Raw genomic sequence first — 17,846 nt, forward strand, 5'->3', positions numbered from 1 at the left:
GCCCTGTAGGAAAGTCTGGCAAATTTCATCATCCCATTTTACAGAGGCGTACATAGAGGCCGAAAGGTCTGAGTTTCAGGGCTTACTGTGAGGGTCCAAATTGGCCCTTACCAGCCAGGATCCTATGTTCCCAGGCTGGGCCGCATAAGGCCCAGCATGCTTCTGGAAAAAGCTGGCTGGCTGGATCTTTACCACTTAATAATCACCTGGAAGTTCTAGAAGCCCTGAGAAGGCCTCCGGAGCCCCACCTACTTACTGTAATTTGTAACTGTTGCCAACAGAGGGCACCAAAAGCACATCAGACCTCCAGGTGAGCTCTCAAATCTAGAAACCTCCGATTATGGACTGACTTGCATCTGACAGGGCTGACTATAGCTGACTTTGAGGCGCCTGGGGCCGGGAGGGGGGGCACCCACAGGCGAGCTGGGCCACATGCTTTGGCCTTGTATTCTGTAGCATTGGCTTCTGGGTTTTTGACTAGGATGGTGACTCTGGTTGGCCTGGGTCCCACACTATCTTGTCTAGGCCACTGGAGACCACATAATATAAATGGATACATGAGAGTGGTCAGAGATTAGAAAGCACCAGAAATTCTGAAGGTAAGTTCCTCCACTGCCTGTCCTCAGGGTGCTCCACACCCCGGGATGGGGGTGGGGGGGCAGGCAGCTCCTGAGGGTGTGGCTACTGTACTGTCTGGTAACACTCGCAGGCCCAGCCGGCCCCAGTCCTGCCAGACAGCCAACTCTTAACCCTCCCTGTGCTCTTGTTTAGAATCTCCTCCAGGTGTGAACTGTCTTTGGGAAATTTCGAGTCCCCGACGTGACATGGGTGGCAATGAAATGGGCGCAGCGCGGGGCAGGATGCCTTCTATCCGCCTTACCAGATCCTCTCTCCATTCTTCCCCACCTGTTCCGGGCCTCCGGAGGCTGACCTCTAGGCCCACATGGACTAGCCCCCTTGCCCTCCGCCTTCTGGGTTGGGTTCAGCCATGGGGAACACCAGCAGATGAGAGGAGGGAGGAGAGAGGTCAGGGTGTTTAATCCCAGGCTCCCTCCCTGCCTGGTCACCACAGGTTGTGTTGTTCAACTGAAGGGCACAGCTCCAGGTGGGGGGAGGGGGGTTACTCTGCTTGCATACTCCCTCCTTGGGCATCCTGGCCTGGGGTATCACCCCCTGCCCCCACCCCCTGACCCCCCACCCCCATGTAGTTCCCGGTCCTGGCTACTGCACTGCTCTTTATGGTGTCCCCACACCCTGCCTGCCCCTTTATAAACAGTCCCTTTTAAAATTCTCCTCAAATAATGATTCATTTCCTGCTGGGACCCTGACCTACTTTTTCTGTAGGGACTAGAGGGTAGTGTCACCAGTCAATGGCTTTTAACCTTCCCTAGGGGAAGCTGGAACCCTCAAGGAGCTTGGAAGAGTTCTGCAGACACCAAAGTGTTTTCTAGGTGGGCAAGCTAAACCACCTAAGGGTGCCGGGTGTCATTTTGTTTTTCCTGATTCGTATTTTCTGGCTCTGAAAATAAACTGGGTGGGGTGGGGGCTGTTAAAGCTCACAGGGTCCCAGGATCATGAGCTCAGACTCCAAGTGGGCCGCGGACAGCCACTGCTTTGGCAAAGGGCCACAGTCTAACACCAGGATCAGAGAGTCGGTTATTTCTGTGAGTAATGTTTTAATGGCTAAAGAGCAGAGCCCATTTTCTTACTGACATTCTTCTATTTAACAAAATAGATGTGTTAGTTACACGCATATACATTTTCCTCCAAAGGACCAAATAGAGCTATTTAGATTTTAAGTGGAGGAAAAATAATAGATAAAGAACCATTTTCCATTTTCCAGAACTTGTCCTTAGAGGGTGAAAAGGGCTGCTCCCCACCGCTCAGCTCCCAGACTTTCGGATTTCACAGACCAGCCAAATTACAGATAAATTTTGAAAAGAGGAGGGGAGGAAGGAAGGGAGAGAGGAAAGAAATGTGACACCAGCAACGGGATTGCCCACTTCGAATGCTGTCGATTAAGGACATTAAGAGAAAACCACCCTTCCCCTCATGGTTGCCCATGTTTCGTTTTTGAAGGGACATTTGATCACACGCCTCCTACCCCCCAAGAGTCAGAATGAAAGGCAGTTCCTTCCCTGCCGCCGTCACCCGTCTGTCGCCAGTCTACATGGACATCAGCGGGCGGCTGGGCATCCTCGCTCACGTACCTGTGCTGTGCACTGCCTGGAAGCCTTTCCTCTGCACAGAGGCATCTGAATAAAACCTGAGGAACAGGCTGCTGCCTGAAGCCACCACGGGGTCTGGTTTCTTGCTGCCACAGAAACGGCCAAGGATGGGCGCCAGGCTGTCGGCTCCGTCGTAAAGCTCCAGGTGGTCGTAGGCACATTCTTGGTGCTGCTCGATCTCAAACTCGTTGAATGTCTGGGGAACGGAAGAGCAGAAAGTGAGGCAGGGGCCTGGCACTCAGCTGGGGTGGGGGCCACCTCTCTGGGGGCTGGGAGAGGATGGGGCGAGGCAGGACACTCGTCTGCCCCCACCAGCCTCGTAGGGGGCATGGCGCCCAGGTGAGGACAGCGACATCTACAGCGAGAGTCTCAACTCGGGCCCTCTGCTGGTCCCCAGGCCCCCCCACGAGGCAGTTACATGAGCGATTGCTGCTGTGAGCACTTTGCGGGTGAGATGGCTGGGCTCTCAGAGCTGAGATGCTTGTTGTCAGCCCCGACAGCAGCAATGGCCAAGTGCTCACTCTGCGCCAGGAGCTGTTTTAAGCGCTTCACAAATATAACCTCGAATAATCCTCACGCCCCTGTGCTGTGTCTACAACTACAACCCCCATTTTACAGATGAGGAAACTGAGGCACAGAGAAGTCAGGCGACTTGCCCAAGGTCACCCAGTGGTAGAACTGGGCCAAGGCCAGGAGGTCTACCTGCAGAGCCCTTGCCTTTAACCTCTGCACTATACTTGACCATGAATGATGTGGATGAGGCTGTACGAAGTGCTCACTGCTCTGTGTCTGCACCCTCATAGTGTCTGGCATTCGAGGAGGGTTTTTTCCATGCAGGGTCCTGTGCCAAATGTTCACAAACATTTTCTCACTTAATTCTGATGGTGCTGTGAGCTAGTATTACACCCAATGTGCAGAAGGGGAAACTGAGTCTTAGAAAAGTGTCTTGCCCAAACTCACACAGCCAGAGGAGGAGGGAGCTGGACGTGAGCCCCAGCCAGCCTGACTCCAGCCCACACTCCTAACCATCACCAGGCTATACTGCCTACCTCCTCCCTGCCCCCTGAACACCGTCCCCCAAAGCTGGCCAGAGGAGCCCCTCAATTCTAGGCCGTGCACCAGGGACTGGGCAGCTGAATGACTTATGGCCTGCCCATGGCTTCCAGGGAGATGGGACAAGGTGAGAGGGGACAGTGTTAAATGAAGGCGTGAACCAAATGACAGAGCAGGAAGAAAGGACTTGGGGGGATGGGGTTGGTAAGGAGGGTCTGAATTCATAAGAAAGTTTCTGGAGAGACAGGACAGGGATGGAGATGGAGAGGGGTCATTAGCAGTGTGGGCTCTCGTAGGAATGATAAACACAATAGGAATGAGCAAAGCCCTTCACACCTTACAGAAAGGGAGCTGGGTGGAGGGTGGTACAGAGACAGTGGGCAAGAGCAGGAGGGGGGACCAGCGGCATCAGGGTGGGTGAGGCAATGGGAGGGACACCCATGAGACACCTTGTTGCGGTGCCCATACAGTGAAACACCAGCTTCTTGGGAAGTATTTGATTCACATTTTCTGTGTAAGCAAAAAAATGTGTAAGCATTACATTTTTGCGTAAGCAAAAAGATAGAGCGTGATCAGTATATCCACCATGCACTTCCCAAGGGAGTTTTTTTTTTTTTTTACTAGAGAACTTGTAAATTTGAGATCTTGCCTAACTCTGGCCACTGGATCAGTTGCTTCCTTAGCACTGTAAAGAAGAGGAAGACATTTAGCAACTGCTAAAATCTTGTGCCCCTTAGAAGCACGACTTCCAGTTGTGCAGGCTGCACATTCCCACCCCCAGGGGGCGCCATTCCCCAGCCCGCAGCCGAGAAGAATGTTGTTGGGAACCTTCTCCCGCAGAAGGCAGCGTTGGGGAAGGAGTGCCTTACTCTAAGGCACTCTAGTTCACCCTCACCCAGATTCAAGGCTGTTCTGACACCCAGGAAGGCCACCGCCACATTTCCCCCATGGGCAGCCATGCACATGGGGTGCCCGCTGTGAGCAGCCTGTGGTCATGGGCTCTGCCTTCACCACCCCTCACTGCCCTGGGCCTGGCACAGACAGACACCAGCACCTGCACTCTGTTCTGGGGGCCCATCGCGTACCTGTCCTCCCCTGTCTCACCTGCCAGCAAACACCCTCGAAAGTCCCCGGAGCCATTGTCTGCTTATCTTCACGACCTCCTTTGTTCTCTCCCATTCTCCCTGCATTATATTGGCCCATATTTCAGAGGAACATCTATGTGCTTTCTGAAGAGCTCACAAACCTCAGAGTCAGAGAGACCCTTTTAAAAAACGTCTGTCTGTGGAGTATACCTTCTCCAGCTAGCAAAAGAGTTTTACACTCCAGGATCTGGGGTACTCTGGGGGCTGAGAAACGAGATTTGTACCACAGACTAGTTTCTCCTTTGAAATAACCAAGTATGGTACGCACACGTACAATCAAATGCACGAGGGACTTTAAGGAAATGCCTGGAAGATACATATTTTTTAACTCAAGAGAGAATTAGCATAAATAACTTAATCTCTTATTGTTAATTTTTAAAAATGTAAGTTCTAGAGAAATACAGATAATAATAAGCATCCACTGGAGAAGTCTGGGCAAGAAGAAACATATATTTTTCCCATGCATGTACATACACTATTGTGTATGCATAGGAAATTTCTGGAAAGATTTTCCAAAAAGCGCTCAGAGAGGTCATTTCTGGAGTGGCCATGGGAGATCTAGAAGCTTTTGAATTTTTTATTTTCAACGTTTATTTATTTTTGGGACAGAGAGAGACAGAGCATGAACGGGGGAGGGGCAGAGAGAGAGGGAGACACAGAATCGGAAACAGGCTCCAGGCTCTGAGCCATCAGCCCAGAGCTCGACGCGGGGCTCGAACTCACGGACCGCGAGATCGTGACCTGGCTGAAGTTGGACGCTTAACCGACTGCGCCACCCAGGCGCCCCAAGATCTAGAAGCTTTTGATTCCCACTTGCCAATGCTCTGTACTGGTTACTTTTTTTTTAACCCTGAGAATGTATTGTTTTGTCAAAAATTACAACTGGAAACAAGCAAATCTGAAATAGCTCTACCGATCTGTGCCGTGAATGTCGCCTCATACCGGTACCGCTGTGAACAGGTGCTCTTTAGAGGGCTTTTCTCACCGCCGCCCTGTGCTGAGAGCTGTGTGTGTGTCCTATCTTAATCCGCACAGCAGCCCGCGAGGGGGGGTTCATTAGCATCCCCATTTTCCAGATAATGAAACTGAGTTCTGGAAATGTTGAGTAACTTTCCCCAAGTTTCAGAGCTGGAAAGTGGCAGCACAGAGATTCACAGCCACATGCCTCTGAAACCAAAGTCCGTGTTGTCCATAAACTATGAAAATGACTCACGAGTTTCACCCTGTGGCCCGCGGTTGAAGAGATGTTCCAGGTACACTCCCTCCGACTGGGGTATTTGTCAGGCCAGTTGGGGCTCGCCAGGGTCCCCTCTGCACTGCTGATCTTGTGCGCACAGCCAGCTAGGGGCGATGGGGGGACACATGCAGAGAGAAGCAGTTCACTTGTGGGCAGCACCAGAGGCCCTCTGGGGGAGTCTCCATCTCTCCTTCTTATTTGTCATGTGGTCATTACCAAAAGTGGGGGCAGGGGTCAGCCTGAATCAAATGTCCCCTGGCTAGAGATTTGTTGATTTATTTGGTTTCGCTGCCTTCCTGTGGGCTCAGATGGCTCATCTTTCGCACTATCACCATTCAGGTCGTGGTTATCATTGGACATACGGTAGTTGGTGGTCAAGACCACAGGCACCGGGTCAAAAGGACTCGGTCCCACTGCCTTCAAGCTGTGGGACTTTGGGCACTCACCTAAGCCTTGGTGTCCTTATTTGTAAAAGGGTGCCAGTTTGGTAGGGGGATACGTGGATTAAATGAGATGATACATGTAAACGGTTTAGCAAGTACCAACAGAGGTCTTCATCACTGTGCTTTCTTTCTTAAAAATTGTTTAAATGTTTATTTTTTTGAGAGAGAGACAGACCACAAGTGGGGGAGTGACAGAGAGACAAGGAGACACCGAATCTGAAGCAGGGTCCAGGCTCTGAGCTTGTCAGCACAGAGCCCGACGTGGGGCTCGAACCCACAAACTGCAAGATCATGACCTGAGCCGAAGTTGGGCTAGCCAACTGAGCCACCCAGGCGCCCCCATCACTATGCCTTCTGCCTGTACTTCTTTCAGATTTTCAAAGCAGTTTCATTTGGAGACTACAGAGGTCGCCCTGGTTATGGTGCAATTAGCAGAGACGGGTTCCACGACTTGCTCAGTGTGTAGCATTTCGGTCAACACTTGGAATGTGTCTCCTCTGGGCTGGGCACTATGCCAAGCATTCTGAATGCTTTCTCTCATCTGATCCTTCTCACTTTCCAAACGAGAAAATAACTTGTGGGGCTGGGCGGGGTGGGGGGGGGGGTGACTTGCTGGGGAGGGGCGGGGCCAGGACTTGAACCCAGGCCTGCCTTTGCTGTAAATGGTTGGGGAACAGAGGGAGCGTGTACCACCCCTGCGTAGCCAACCAATGCCGCCCCGCCCCACGGCTGCTGGAGGGGGCAGTTGAGGGGAAGGGGAAGGGGGAGGGGGCAGGCACCAGAGGGAGGGGGTTTCTGCTCATTGCTGCCTCCACTCTGCAGCCACACAGAGCACAAATGCCAGTAGGGACAGGGGCTCAGCTTCTGGAACATCTGCTGCCACACCCCCCGCCCCAGAGGAAGGCAGCAGCTGTTCAGTTGGCGCGGCCTTAGTGGGGTTAAATCCCTCCTGGCCTCCCCCACACCACCGGAGGGAAGCTTTGTTCTGACCCAGGCCCACCTCACAGGAATCTGACAAAGACTTTTCAGTTCCGGGATGACAGGTCCTTCCAGGTTCTTCCAACCTGCCTCCCAACAAGCCCACTACTGCCCATGTCTGTGTCACCGAGCTGGGCTTGGAGGGTGGCCTGCTTCTGAAGCTGTCTTAGCTCATCCTGTAACACGTCAGGTAGGCCTGATCAGACTCTGTGCACCCTAAGCAAATCTCCTAACTTGAAATGTTTGTCCCGAGGGAACAAACATTCTTCACATCTTCCTTCCTCCTGACGCCCTCTGTGGGGCCCTGTGCTGGGGCCAAGGCCTAGAGGCCTGGGTGCTTATCAGAGATGCCTAAACTCCCTTCACAGGCAGGGTGATAACAGAAAGAGGCTCTTTCCAGAATGGCTGGACATTCAAAGGCATCTGGCCCTGAACTCTGAGTAGTAAATGGAGCAGGGAGCAATCTTTTTCCAATTCCGTTTTATTATCAGACCTGCATATGGCAACTACTATTATGATATAGATGGTTGATATGCATTGACATTTCAAGTGCTTAATAGGTGCCAGACTGTCTGAAGTGCTTTCTAGGCATGCTTTCATTTAATCCCCGTACACCTTTAAGAAGGGGGTATGTTTAGTCTCTTTTAGAAGAAGAAACTGAAGCTCAGAGAGGTTAAGTAACTTGCCCAAAGTCACAAAGCCAGTAAGTAGCAGAGTCAAGGTTTAAACCTAGATGGTCTGATTCTAGAGCCTGGGGGTGTAACCACTTTGCAATAATCACTCCAGGAGGGCCCCTGAGGGCCCCTGCAAGCCTCCTGGGGAAAGCCACCCTTCAGCAGGAGGTCAAGGAGGAGGGAAGGCAGACGCTGAGGGCTCGGCAGACCAGAAAGGCCCCTCGCTCTCACTCTTACACATGTGCACACCTTGGCGGCCAAGGTGAGCCGTGCCTCCCAGCTGCGGTCTAGCCTTACCTTCTTTACAGTCGTGCCCATTCTCGTGGAGCCGGTAACCGTTTCTGCACCGGCACAGATAGCTCCCAGACGTGTTGACGCACTCGTGCTGGCACCCGCCGTTGTCCTTGGCGCACTCGTCCTTGTCTGAGGAGATCAACCGACTCTCCTAAGGGGGAATGCCAACTTGGGAATGTCCCTCCCACCTTAGAACTCTGCTCAAAAGTAGCCTCCATCAGGGAGCCTCCCCTGTGTATATATATATATATATATACACACACACACACACACATATATATACATGTATACATATGTGTATATGTATATATATATATATATATATATATATGCTTCCTGCCAAAACAAGGAACTCCTTAAAGGATAGGCTAATATTAATAATAGTAACAATAATAAAAATAACTGCCATGTGTTGAATATTTATGTGATGGGCACTTCCCAAAGCACTTTCTGGTGTTTATGTATTTTTGAGAGAGAGAAAGCATGAGCAGGGAAGGGGCAGAGAGACAGGGAGACACAGAATCTGAAGCAGGTTCCAGGCTTCGAGCTGTCAGCACAGAGCCTGACACGGGGCTTGAACCCACAAACTGCAGATCATGACCCGAGCTGAAGTCGGACACTTAACTGAGCCACCCAGGCACCCCAGTCAATTTTTGACTGTCTCTCAAAAATACATAAGTCAATACACCTTTCTGGCCTCCGGGACTGGGAGAGATCCCTGTGACTTCAAGCCACCCACTTTGTGGCAGTTTGTTACGACAGCCCTGTAATAATATAACCACCAATATAAAAAAAATAACAAAACAAACACAACCCGGATCTGGGCACGCCACCTCCAAGGCTGAAATACTGTGAGGGCAGGGGCAGTGGGCAGAGAGGGGGTGAGCAGGTGCCCCCGAGGCTGAGAGCCTACACAGCCATGTCCCCCTCGGCCTGGGACCTGGCCTCCAAGCCCCCACACCTGAAAAGAAGTGGGCCCTGAAGCCCCGTTTGGAGACCGTGTTGTCTGACTTGAACTCCACACGCATGTTGTTGCTCTGGGAGGTGATGACCTCAGGCATCTCGGAGCCGCAGAACTTGCCATGCAGCCGGGCGTCGGGGGACAGGCCGCTGCGCACCTCCACAAAGTCGTACTTACAGACCTGCAAGGGAGCACCACGGGGAGCCACCCCGTCCTCCCGAGGCCCCACCCCACAGTCAGTGCAGGACCCCTTCCTGACAGCCACACCCTGCCTAGGGGCCAGACCGGCTCAGCCTCATCCAGAAGAAGGGAGGGGCTTCTCAACTCTTACTGGGGTCCCTCTGGCCCAACGCGCAGGCAACATGGGGCTCTCGCGACTAGCACTCTGGCTGGAGGGCTCTACCTGGGCCTTGGCCGACTTGGTCATCCCATGACCACCGCCCAAAGGAGGAGACAGGCAATTCATACCATACCAATTCTTCCTGGTCCCCGGGTGCGTCTCACCCCCTCCGTTACCCTCAGTAGGACGCTAACCCCCAGACTCCTACCCCAGGGGACATCCTTGTCTTGACCGCCTCCCACCCCCAAGACCTGCCTCCTCCACTCTGGTCTTGATTCTCCTTGGGTCCGTCAGTGACAAGAGGGCCAAGGCACCGTGTCTGCAGAGGACAGACAGCTTAAACTGCTGCACCAAACGCTCCCAGATTCTGCCCCGCAAAGGTTGTATGACTATAGGAAGCTACGTCCCTGCCTGCCGAGCCCCTCGCTGGTCTGCAGCCCCGAGCCACGTCCCCACACAAGGAATTAGAGCGCAGAAGCATACATCATTGCCTTCCAGTTCAAACACTTCAAACTGGAGGGAGATCCGGTACTGAGCAGGGGCCACCACCTGCCAGACGCAGTTTTTGTTTGTAGGATACTCCTTCGGCCACCCAGGGCTGGTGATGGTTCCGTTCAGCTTGGTAATAAAACCGCCACAGGCCACTGCACGGGAGAAACAGAAGCAAGACTCATTTGGTTTTCGTTCCAAGTGACTGCGATTTCCCCCAAGCAGCAATAAGCGGGCTGTTCTTTAATACAAAAGAAAAAGAAAGAAAAAGAGAAAGGTTGACAATCTGAACTGATTAATCCCGCAGCGTTTCTCCTAGTCGGCTTCAGCTGAGCATTTGGAGGGATGAAGCTGAGGACAAGCCTTTACCGCTTTTTAAAATGATGACAACACACGCGTGCTTACCTGTCGCTCAGGGGCATAGCCGGGGACTCCACATGACTTGGACCAAAGGAGCCTTGGCAGTGTTTGTACCGAGCTGTGCACTTTACCTGGCTTACACGAACAAGCAGGGTCAGCCAGGTGGGCAAGGAAAACGGAACGCCAGGCAGGTAGAAATGGAATGAGTGAAATGAACTATCAGCTGAGTCACACCTAAGGGCGCAGAGTTTTTCTTTGCTTTTCTTTTTTATCTGATAATCATGTGAAGTGTTCACGGTCACGGAAGAAAATGAACCCGTCAGCGCCTGGGATGGAGTCCTCGTAATTTGGGCAGCCCCCTCGCACGTGGGTGACTTTGTGGAGCTATTTTTCCCTCCGAGAGCCGGGGACATCACCCACCACAGATCATGTCACCTCACAGCCAGCCGGCTTCCCCCTCTCCTCCCCACTTGTCCTAACTTGTCCCTTATCCTGTCTCATTCTAGCTTGGTGGGTCCAACACCAACCTTCACACGTCTTCTTGTCGGCAGCCAGCTCGTAGCCAGGGTCGCACGCGCACTTGTAGCTGCCCAGAGTGTTCACACAGCGCTGCTCACACCCGCCGTGATCTGGCCAGGAGCACTCATCCACCTCTGTGGAAGAGGAAGGGGACCCCGGCTAAATCACCACAGAGCTGCCTGGTCTGTTCCCCATCCCATTCCATGCCCCAGGGCCCCTGGCAAATGACCTCTAAGAACAAGAATGGTGCCTGGTGACCACCTCCCAGGGAGGCTCATGCCCACGTCTCAGACACTGGCAGCAGCCATAACCAAAGGGGAAGTCTCGAGAACACAAGAATAACTTGTTACCCAGAGGGAGGGCTCCTCTGGAGGAGATCAGGCCTGGATGATTTTATTCTTTGAAGGGTTTTGGGGCGCCTGGGTGGCGCAGTCGGTTAAGCGTCCAACTTCAGCCAGGTCACGATCTTGCAGTCTGTGAGTTCGAGCCCCGCGTCGGGCTCTGGGCTGATGGCTCAGAGCCTGGAGCCTGTTTCCGATTCTGTGTCTCCCTCTCTCTCTGCCCTTCCCCCGTTCATGCTCTGTCTCTCTCTGTCCCCAAAATAAATAAACGTTGAAGGGTTCAATCAGGGAATACAGTGTGATTTTTAAAAAATCTCTTCCACACCGGAGACTTAATCAGTTTTAATGCCATGGAATCGAGGTTCCTCCCAAATATGGCACTTCTCAGGGACATTAAGCGGAAGATAAGAACAAAGGGACACGTTTCTAGATGAAGATATAAAAGTAGTTTCTAGAGACAGAACCAGAACCTGTGATTTAGCGTTTTATAAATAATCTGAAGAGGTGTGCTCAGGGAGATCTTCAAGATTACAGAAAACACTGAGCTCTCAGGTTAGCCAATACTCCCAGGAGAAACCGGGGGAGGCCACAGTGAGACTGAGTTAGCAGGGGAGTCAGACGGGATTCAGCACTGACAAGTGTCTGGTGATATGTTTGGGGCAATTAAATAACAGCAAGCAGGATGCCAGGAGAGCTGTCCCGAGGAGCGACACAGGAGTCACTGGAGAATCTGCCCGGAAATGTCAGCCCATGCATCACTGGAGAAAAGAAACACCCAGGCAGTGGGCATCGCCCGGGAGAGGATCAGAAATAAAAGGAAAAACCCCGGATTTTCTGTTGCCAGGCTGTGGTGCATCTATCCCCGAGAGGGGAGGTTGTGGCCTCACTGAGCCAGGGAGCCCAGAGAGGGCACAAGACACGGAGGCATCTCCAAAAACAAAACAAAGCTGAACGAGCCCAATCTAGGAGGAAGAAAGGGTGGGGGTGGTATGGGCTCATAACATCATGGAAGGTAGGAATAGAGCAGGCACGGTGTTGTCCGCAAAATCCTCAAAGACGGCATTACACGTAAATCGAGAGAAACCAGGACATCTTGCAGTTAGTTAAGTCCTGAAAAGACCCACCCCCACCCCCAGTCCTGCCCTTAGGCGGCGATCCTTTCAGTAACATTTCTTACAGATGGCTTTGCAGGTCCTGCTCGAAATCCCCCAGAGATAGGACTCTCACTGCTTTTCAAAAGTATTTCTTATCCTTTGGAATTTGAATTGTCAAAATTCTGGCTCCTTGCAACTTCCAACCCATTGTTCCTGCAGAACACGCAAACCCTTCAGCCGTGATGTGTCCCTCTGAGCTGCCCTTTTCTGACTCTAATAGACCCATTTCCTTCCAGTCTTCCTTGTCCACGATGCACAAAACACTCATGCACCTGCCCGCTCTTCACTGGGCAAACTTAGGTAATTCTTAGAGTGATGCGCTGTTGGGCTCAGCCAAACTTAAGTAAGTTGGTCAGGAGGGGGACTGAGTTCAGGAGGCATGCTCTAGACAGGGGTTTGAAGTTGTCCGTGGGCTCGAATAAATGCAAGCGTTAAGTATGCCAAAATAGTAAGCATCTGGCAACCACTCATTCCTTTACAAAAGGCAAAGTACTTTCTTTGACATTTTCTAGAAAGTATAGGAGGAGAATCAATGATAAGAAGAAATGGAAAGAGTCCAGTGTTCTAGAGTGAGCCTCACAGACCTCGGTTGGATCCACCACTGGATCTTACCCCAACCGGTTGGGTGATTTAATTTTTCTGAGTGTTCCTCCTGTTTTAAAATGAGAATAGTACCTACTTTTAGGGTCGCGGGGGTTGAAAATGAAGGGTGTGAAGTACCCAGCATACAGACATCTGGTACGGAGTAGCGCTCCCTACAGACAACAGCAAGATTGCTTTTGAAATCCCAGTGGGTGGACAGATATGCTGCTGAAGGGAGTGGAAAGGATAAGGTTACCTGGGCACACCTGAATCAGGTGAGAGCACAGTGCAAGCCTGAGGAGGGGAGTGAGACAAAGGTGTCAAAAGAAGGACAAGGCCAGTGATGGAAGAAGAGATGGGCAGAAAGGCAGCACAGCAGAGTCAAGAAACTGGCAGGTGAGCGCAGGGGGAGGGCAGAAAAGAATGATGGAAGACGCTCATCAAAATAGACCAAGACAAACACAAGACCTCACAGCTGGAGGGTGAAGGGAGACTCTGATGCCAGAAGATGCTATGGCGATGGGCAGGACACACGTTTGTCATCGGCAAGAAAGGGAAGACCACAGATGAACAAGTCTTCTGGTGCCATCTTAGCCATGTGGAGGGAGAGAGGCCGGTAGATTGGATTTGGGCTGAAGGCAACAGGAATATAGTTCCTCCAGGGACTAGAAGGGTAGGATGTCTGTTGAGCCCAAGAAGGCGGGTGAAAGATACAAGGTTACATCTGAGCTCCCTCCAGCTAAAGCAGTGGGATGTTTGGCCGTTTTCAACTGTACTCCAGCTTGGGTGGATGGTGTGGAAGTGTACCAGGGCCCCACTCTCGGTGGGACACTGGGTGTCCTTGGAACCACTCCCACACTTTCATGAAGCAGCATCTGCTCCAAGCCCACAAGTTCCTGCTTGCTCTGGCCTACCGTGGTCAAGAGCCAAGCCTCCCCCAAAAATCTGGGAGGCTGTGGGTGTGGGTAGGAAAAGAAAAGGCTGAACTAGACAGGGCTCAGCCATACAGAGTGGTAGCTCTGTCTTCCTTGCCTTCTTCAAGTGGTAGTCGTGAAAGAAGGTACCATTCTATGCTTAGATCATGAGATGGCTCAGAGAGGATGCCAACAATTGTTTCAGAGAGCGTTGAGGAAAGAAGAGTCAGGGCACCTCCTTAAGCTTTTGAAGAAGCACCTGAAGGAAACCAGTCTGCCTCATCGACATCCCATGGTGGTCCATTGGTACTGGGACAGAGGAGTATGGGGATCAAGGTGGGAATCATATTCTTTATGTGAGGAGTATGGGACCAAAATGGCTCTGCCAACCTTCAAATGCTGCTGCCATCTCCCAAAGTAAGCGGAGATGAGCTCTGCCTGCTGCCAGGCTAGCGGGCTCGGAGAGGACTGCCATCTGGCACCGAGAGAGGGATGCAAAGGCCAACTGGCACCCTGGTCAGTGCCATGCGCCAACTGGGCTCTGGGCAGAGGCTCGTGCCAACTGGCACCAAGGCAAGAGCTTCTTTGGCTTGGTCCAACTCCTCTGGGTGGACTTTGTAGTTAGTCTTCCAGTTTCTTTCGGTGGAGGGGTCCTGACACACGCACTGGGTGCTGTGTGTTCCCAGGACACCCTACCGATGGCTTCTCTGGAAAAAGGCTGGGCCGTCCAGTCTCCAGACCTGCACTGACCGATGTGGTCGCCACCAGCCTGTGTGGCTATCGAACACTTGAAATGTAGCTAGTCCAAATTCAGGTGTGCTGTGAGTGTAAAAGACGCCGGATTTCCAAGACTTAGTATGAAAAAAAACCCTAAAATGTTTCATTAACTTTGTGTATATAAATTACATATTAAAATGATAGTATTGCATGTGATGGTAAATGATTATAAAACTGATATACTGGGTTAAATAAAATATATTCAAATAATTCCACCTGTTTCTTTTGGGGGGGGGCAGGGTGAGGGACGAGGTTGCTACTGGATAGTTTAAGATTACATATGTGGCTCACTTTTGCGACTTGCCCTCTTTTTCTGTTGGACAGGACTGCTCTAGACTGCGGTCTCACCTCATTCTTTCTCCTGGGAACCCCGAAAAGTAAGCAGGGAAAGCAGCAGGAAGCTCAATCCACAAATGAGGAATCTGAGCCTCATTATTCTTTCATCTATTCATTCCCTGCCCAGTGAGTATTTACTGAGCTGAGTGTGGGCCAGGCGCTGGGAATATAGTGGCAAACAAAGCAGGTACGATCCAGTCTCAGAAAGGAAAACTGACCTGCCTGAGAGCAGACACCTACCTAATAAGGAATGAGGGCGGGATGAAAAGCCGAACCTTGGACACTAAATCCAAGGCCCCTTTCCCCATATTCCCATGGTATTAAGGGGGCAGAAAGGCGACAGGTGTCAGAATCAAGTCACAAACACGAATGAGAAATTCAAGCCCCCTGACTTTCCCTTGCCTGAGACTGGCAGGTCTTTGTAGTGGGAAGAATGCACTGGGGACCCTACAGAGGTCCGGGGTCTGTTCTGGCTCCGCCAGTTTGGAATTTCAGCTTCCTCAATTTAAAACTGGGGGTAAAAATAATGCCTACCAAGGGGTTGTTCTGAAGACGAAGTGAGATATCTCATGCAGTTTCTGGAACACTCAGTAGACCTCTTTTCTTTCCCCTCCAAGAAGTGTTCTGAGGTTTCCAGCAATCCTGCTGCCCGTTTTCAGGTTCAGAGTCAAGCTCACTGACATCAAGAAGACATCAAGCCGGGCCTGTGCATTAAGTCAGTGTAGACGGGCCTCAGTAAACATCTTCCTGGGCATCTAAAAAAGACGTTTGCGAGCCGAGAAGTGAAATGCCCTTGAAGTGTGAGGCGGGGCGATGTGGCCCTCCCCCCAGGCTGGGGGCCTCCTGGGTCCACACGTCCATGGTCAGTGTCATCACCCATTTGCCTGCGGTTCTCTTTCACCACCTTGAGCTCCTGAGGATGACTGTGCCTTCCTGTGTCCCCAGCCCCCAGCACAGCACCTGACACATGGCTTGATGGCTGCTGAATGATGGCTAACTGTGGAAGAAGAAGACGATGGTATCTTCTAACCAGCAAATGGAGCTGGTTATCGTGGGTACTGAGAGCGAGCCAGCTCGGTCCCCCACAAACCAGTGCAGCATCACAGAGGAAGCACTCCTTTCCACTGCGTTGATTGGCATCTCAGGAGGGTTGCCACACAAAAAAAAAACACAGGATGCTCAACTACCTTTGAATTTAAGATGAACATTTTTTACCATTTCTCAGCAAGGTATGCAATGGTTGGGACATGCTTATACTAAAGGATCATTCTTTATCTTATATTCAGATTTAACTGGGCATCCCCCCCCCCCATTTTTGGTAAATCTGGTAACCCTACACTCCAGCCTTAGCTGGTCCTCTCAAAAACATGCCTCACCGAACCAGGAATGAGGTGTGGGTGGGTCGTGGGTTTCCGACTCCCCAGCACCCAACTTACAGAGCTCAGGGTGAAAGTCAGAGGAGGAGAAGGACAGAGGTAGAATAAAGCCTCGTAATCATTTGTGACATGGGGTAAGCAAACTAAGGCCTCCCGAAGCTGTCCATGCCCCAGTCCCTGGAACCTGTGAATCTGTTACCTTACTTGGCAGAAAGGGCTTTGGGAGTATGATTAAATTAAGGATCTTGAAATAGGAGGTTATCCTGGGTTATCTGAGTGGGCCCACTGTAGCCACACGGGTCTTATTTCCGAAAGAGGGAGGAGATCAGGGTCAGAAAAAGAGATGTGACAGTGGAAGCAGAGGTCTGCGGTACAGCAGGGGGAAGACCCAAGTGGCCAGTGCTGGCTCGAAGGTGGAAGGGCACCTGAACCAAGAAATGCAGGAAGAGGCAAGGAAATCCGACCTCCAGAACTACCAGATGACAAGCTCGTGTTGTTTTAGGCCACCGAGTTTGCGGGACTTTGTTACAGCAGCAGCAAGAAAATGATACCTGGCAAGAAGAAACTGTCATGTCATTTTTGCCAGAGACAAAAATAACCACTTCAAAGACTCCTTCTTTAGCAAAGGCAGCGCATGGGTCTAAACATTATACCACGTGCATTTGCTTACACTGTTTCATTTTCCCCTGTCAGCTCTGCAACAACACATCTGTAGAAGTGGAAATCTGGGGTTCAGAGAGGTTGTGTAACTTGCTTAAGGCCACCCAGCGAGCGTCGCTGCTGCTAAGTCACACGCAGTCCGGGCCAGGCTGGGTACCGACTGCGAAGTTCCAGGCATCTCAACCACAAGCTTGAGCTGCGTTTGAATTATACCTGCTGTGGCCTGGGTTTTTTTGCTTGGGAAAGAATTGATTAAATTTTTCCTCCCATTATGGAAAGCATTACGATTCTTGTTCTGTTTCTGCTTGGGTTTTGCTCTCACAGATGCCTCAAGACAAAAGAAAAAGAATCCCACGTATCTGTGCGGCACTTTCCAGCCTGTGGAGTCTCTCGACAGCCATCATTTTGTTGGGGCTTCACCACCGGTTAGGTAAAACGGGCAGATTTCTTCCCCTTGTTTGACAGAGAACAAAACTGAACTCTAATAAAGGACAAAGAGCTGCCTGCTCAGGGGTGCACGGCTTGAAATGGGTTTATCTGACACCTGTCCACTTATACAGAATCTGGGAGAAAGGGCTAAAGAGGGGGCAGATGGGGAGAGTGGGAGTAAGAGAGGGACCGGAATTTCTGGATCGGCACAGCCAGGAGTCCTTGGAGAGGAGGGAGGGAGAGGAAAGCAGCTTCCTACTGGATGTGAATAGTGCCACGCATCAAGGGATCTCAGGTGTGGATTAGATAACACCACTCAGTGGCTGCTGGTGTGCCACCAGGTGCCCGATCACAATGTGCTGGGGAGTATCCATGCTTCCCTTTGAGAGTGTGGTCTGAGGGGCTTCCAGGAGGTCCCCGAGAGCAGAGAAGGAAGACCTGCCCACACAAAGGAGCCCTGAGAAGCCCATTCTGCCGGGGCCAGGAAAGCTGGTCTTCCCATGGCATTCTGGGTCTGCTTTCATGAAGACTGCAACGCAGCCATGGAGGTTTGTTC

General features: G+C 51.5%; 1 protein-coding gene and 1 long non-coding RNA gene across 4 annotated transcripts in view; one reads left to right on the plus strand and one right to left on the minus strand.

The window, feature by feature from the left end:
• TLL2 (tolloid like 2) overlaps positions 1–17,846 on the minus strand; it is a 121,665-nt gene that overhangs the window by 3,235 nt on the left and 100,584 nt on the right. The window contains exons 14-19 of the mRNA XM_047826440.1: positions 10,730–10,855; positions 9,837–9,997; positions 9,014–9,194; positions 8,056–8,181; positions 5,640–5,767; positions 2,211–2,424 (exon numbers count right to left, since the gene is read on the minus strand). Of these exons, the coding sequence (XP_047682396.1) occupies positions 2,211–2,424; positions 5,640–5,767; positions 8,056–8,181; positions 9,014–9,194; positions 9,837–9,997; positions 10,730–10,855 (936 nt within the window). The remainder of the gene's footprint in view (positions 1–2,210; positions 2,425–5,639; positions 5,768–8,055; positions 8,182–9,013; positions 9,195–9,836; positions 9,998–10,729; positions 10,856–17,846) is intronic.
• Positions 251–2,197, plus strand: LOC125148392 (uncharacterized). Of its 3 annotated transcripts, XR_007145523.1 has the most exons (5): positions 251–310; positions 526–599; positions 1,392–1,451; positions 1,556–1,664; positions 2,080–2,197. It is a non-coding gene; the product is annotated as an uncharacterized LOC125148392 (long non-coding RNA). The 3 variants fall into 3 exon arrangements; XR_007145524.1 differs by lacking the exon at positions 1,392–1,451; XR_007145525.1 differs by lacking the exons at positions 1,392–1,451; positions 1,556–1,664.

The sequence above is a fragment of the Prionailurus viverrinus genome, chromosome D2 (assembly GCF_022837055.1).
Source record: "Prionailurus viverrinus isolate Anna chromosome D2, UM_Priviv_1.0, whole genome shotgun sequence".
Classification (NCBI taxonomy): Eukaryota; Metazoa; Chordata; class Mammalia; order Carnivora; family Felidae; genus Prionailurus; species Prionailurus viverrinus.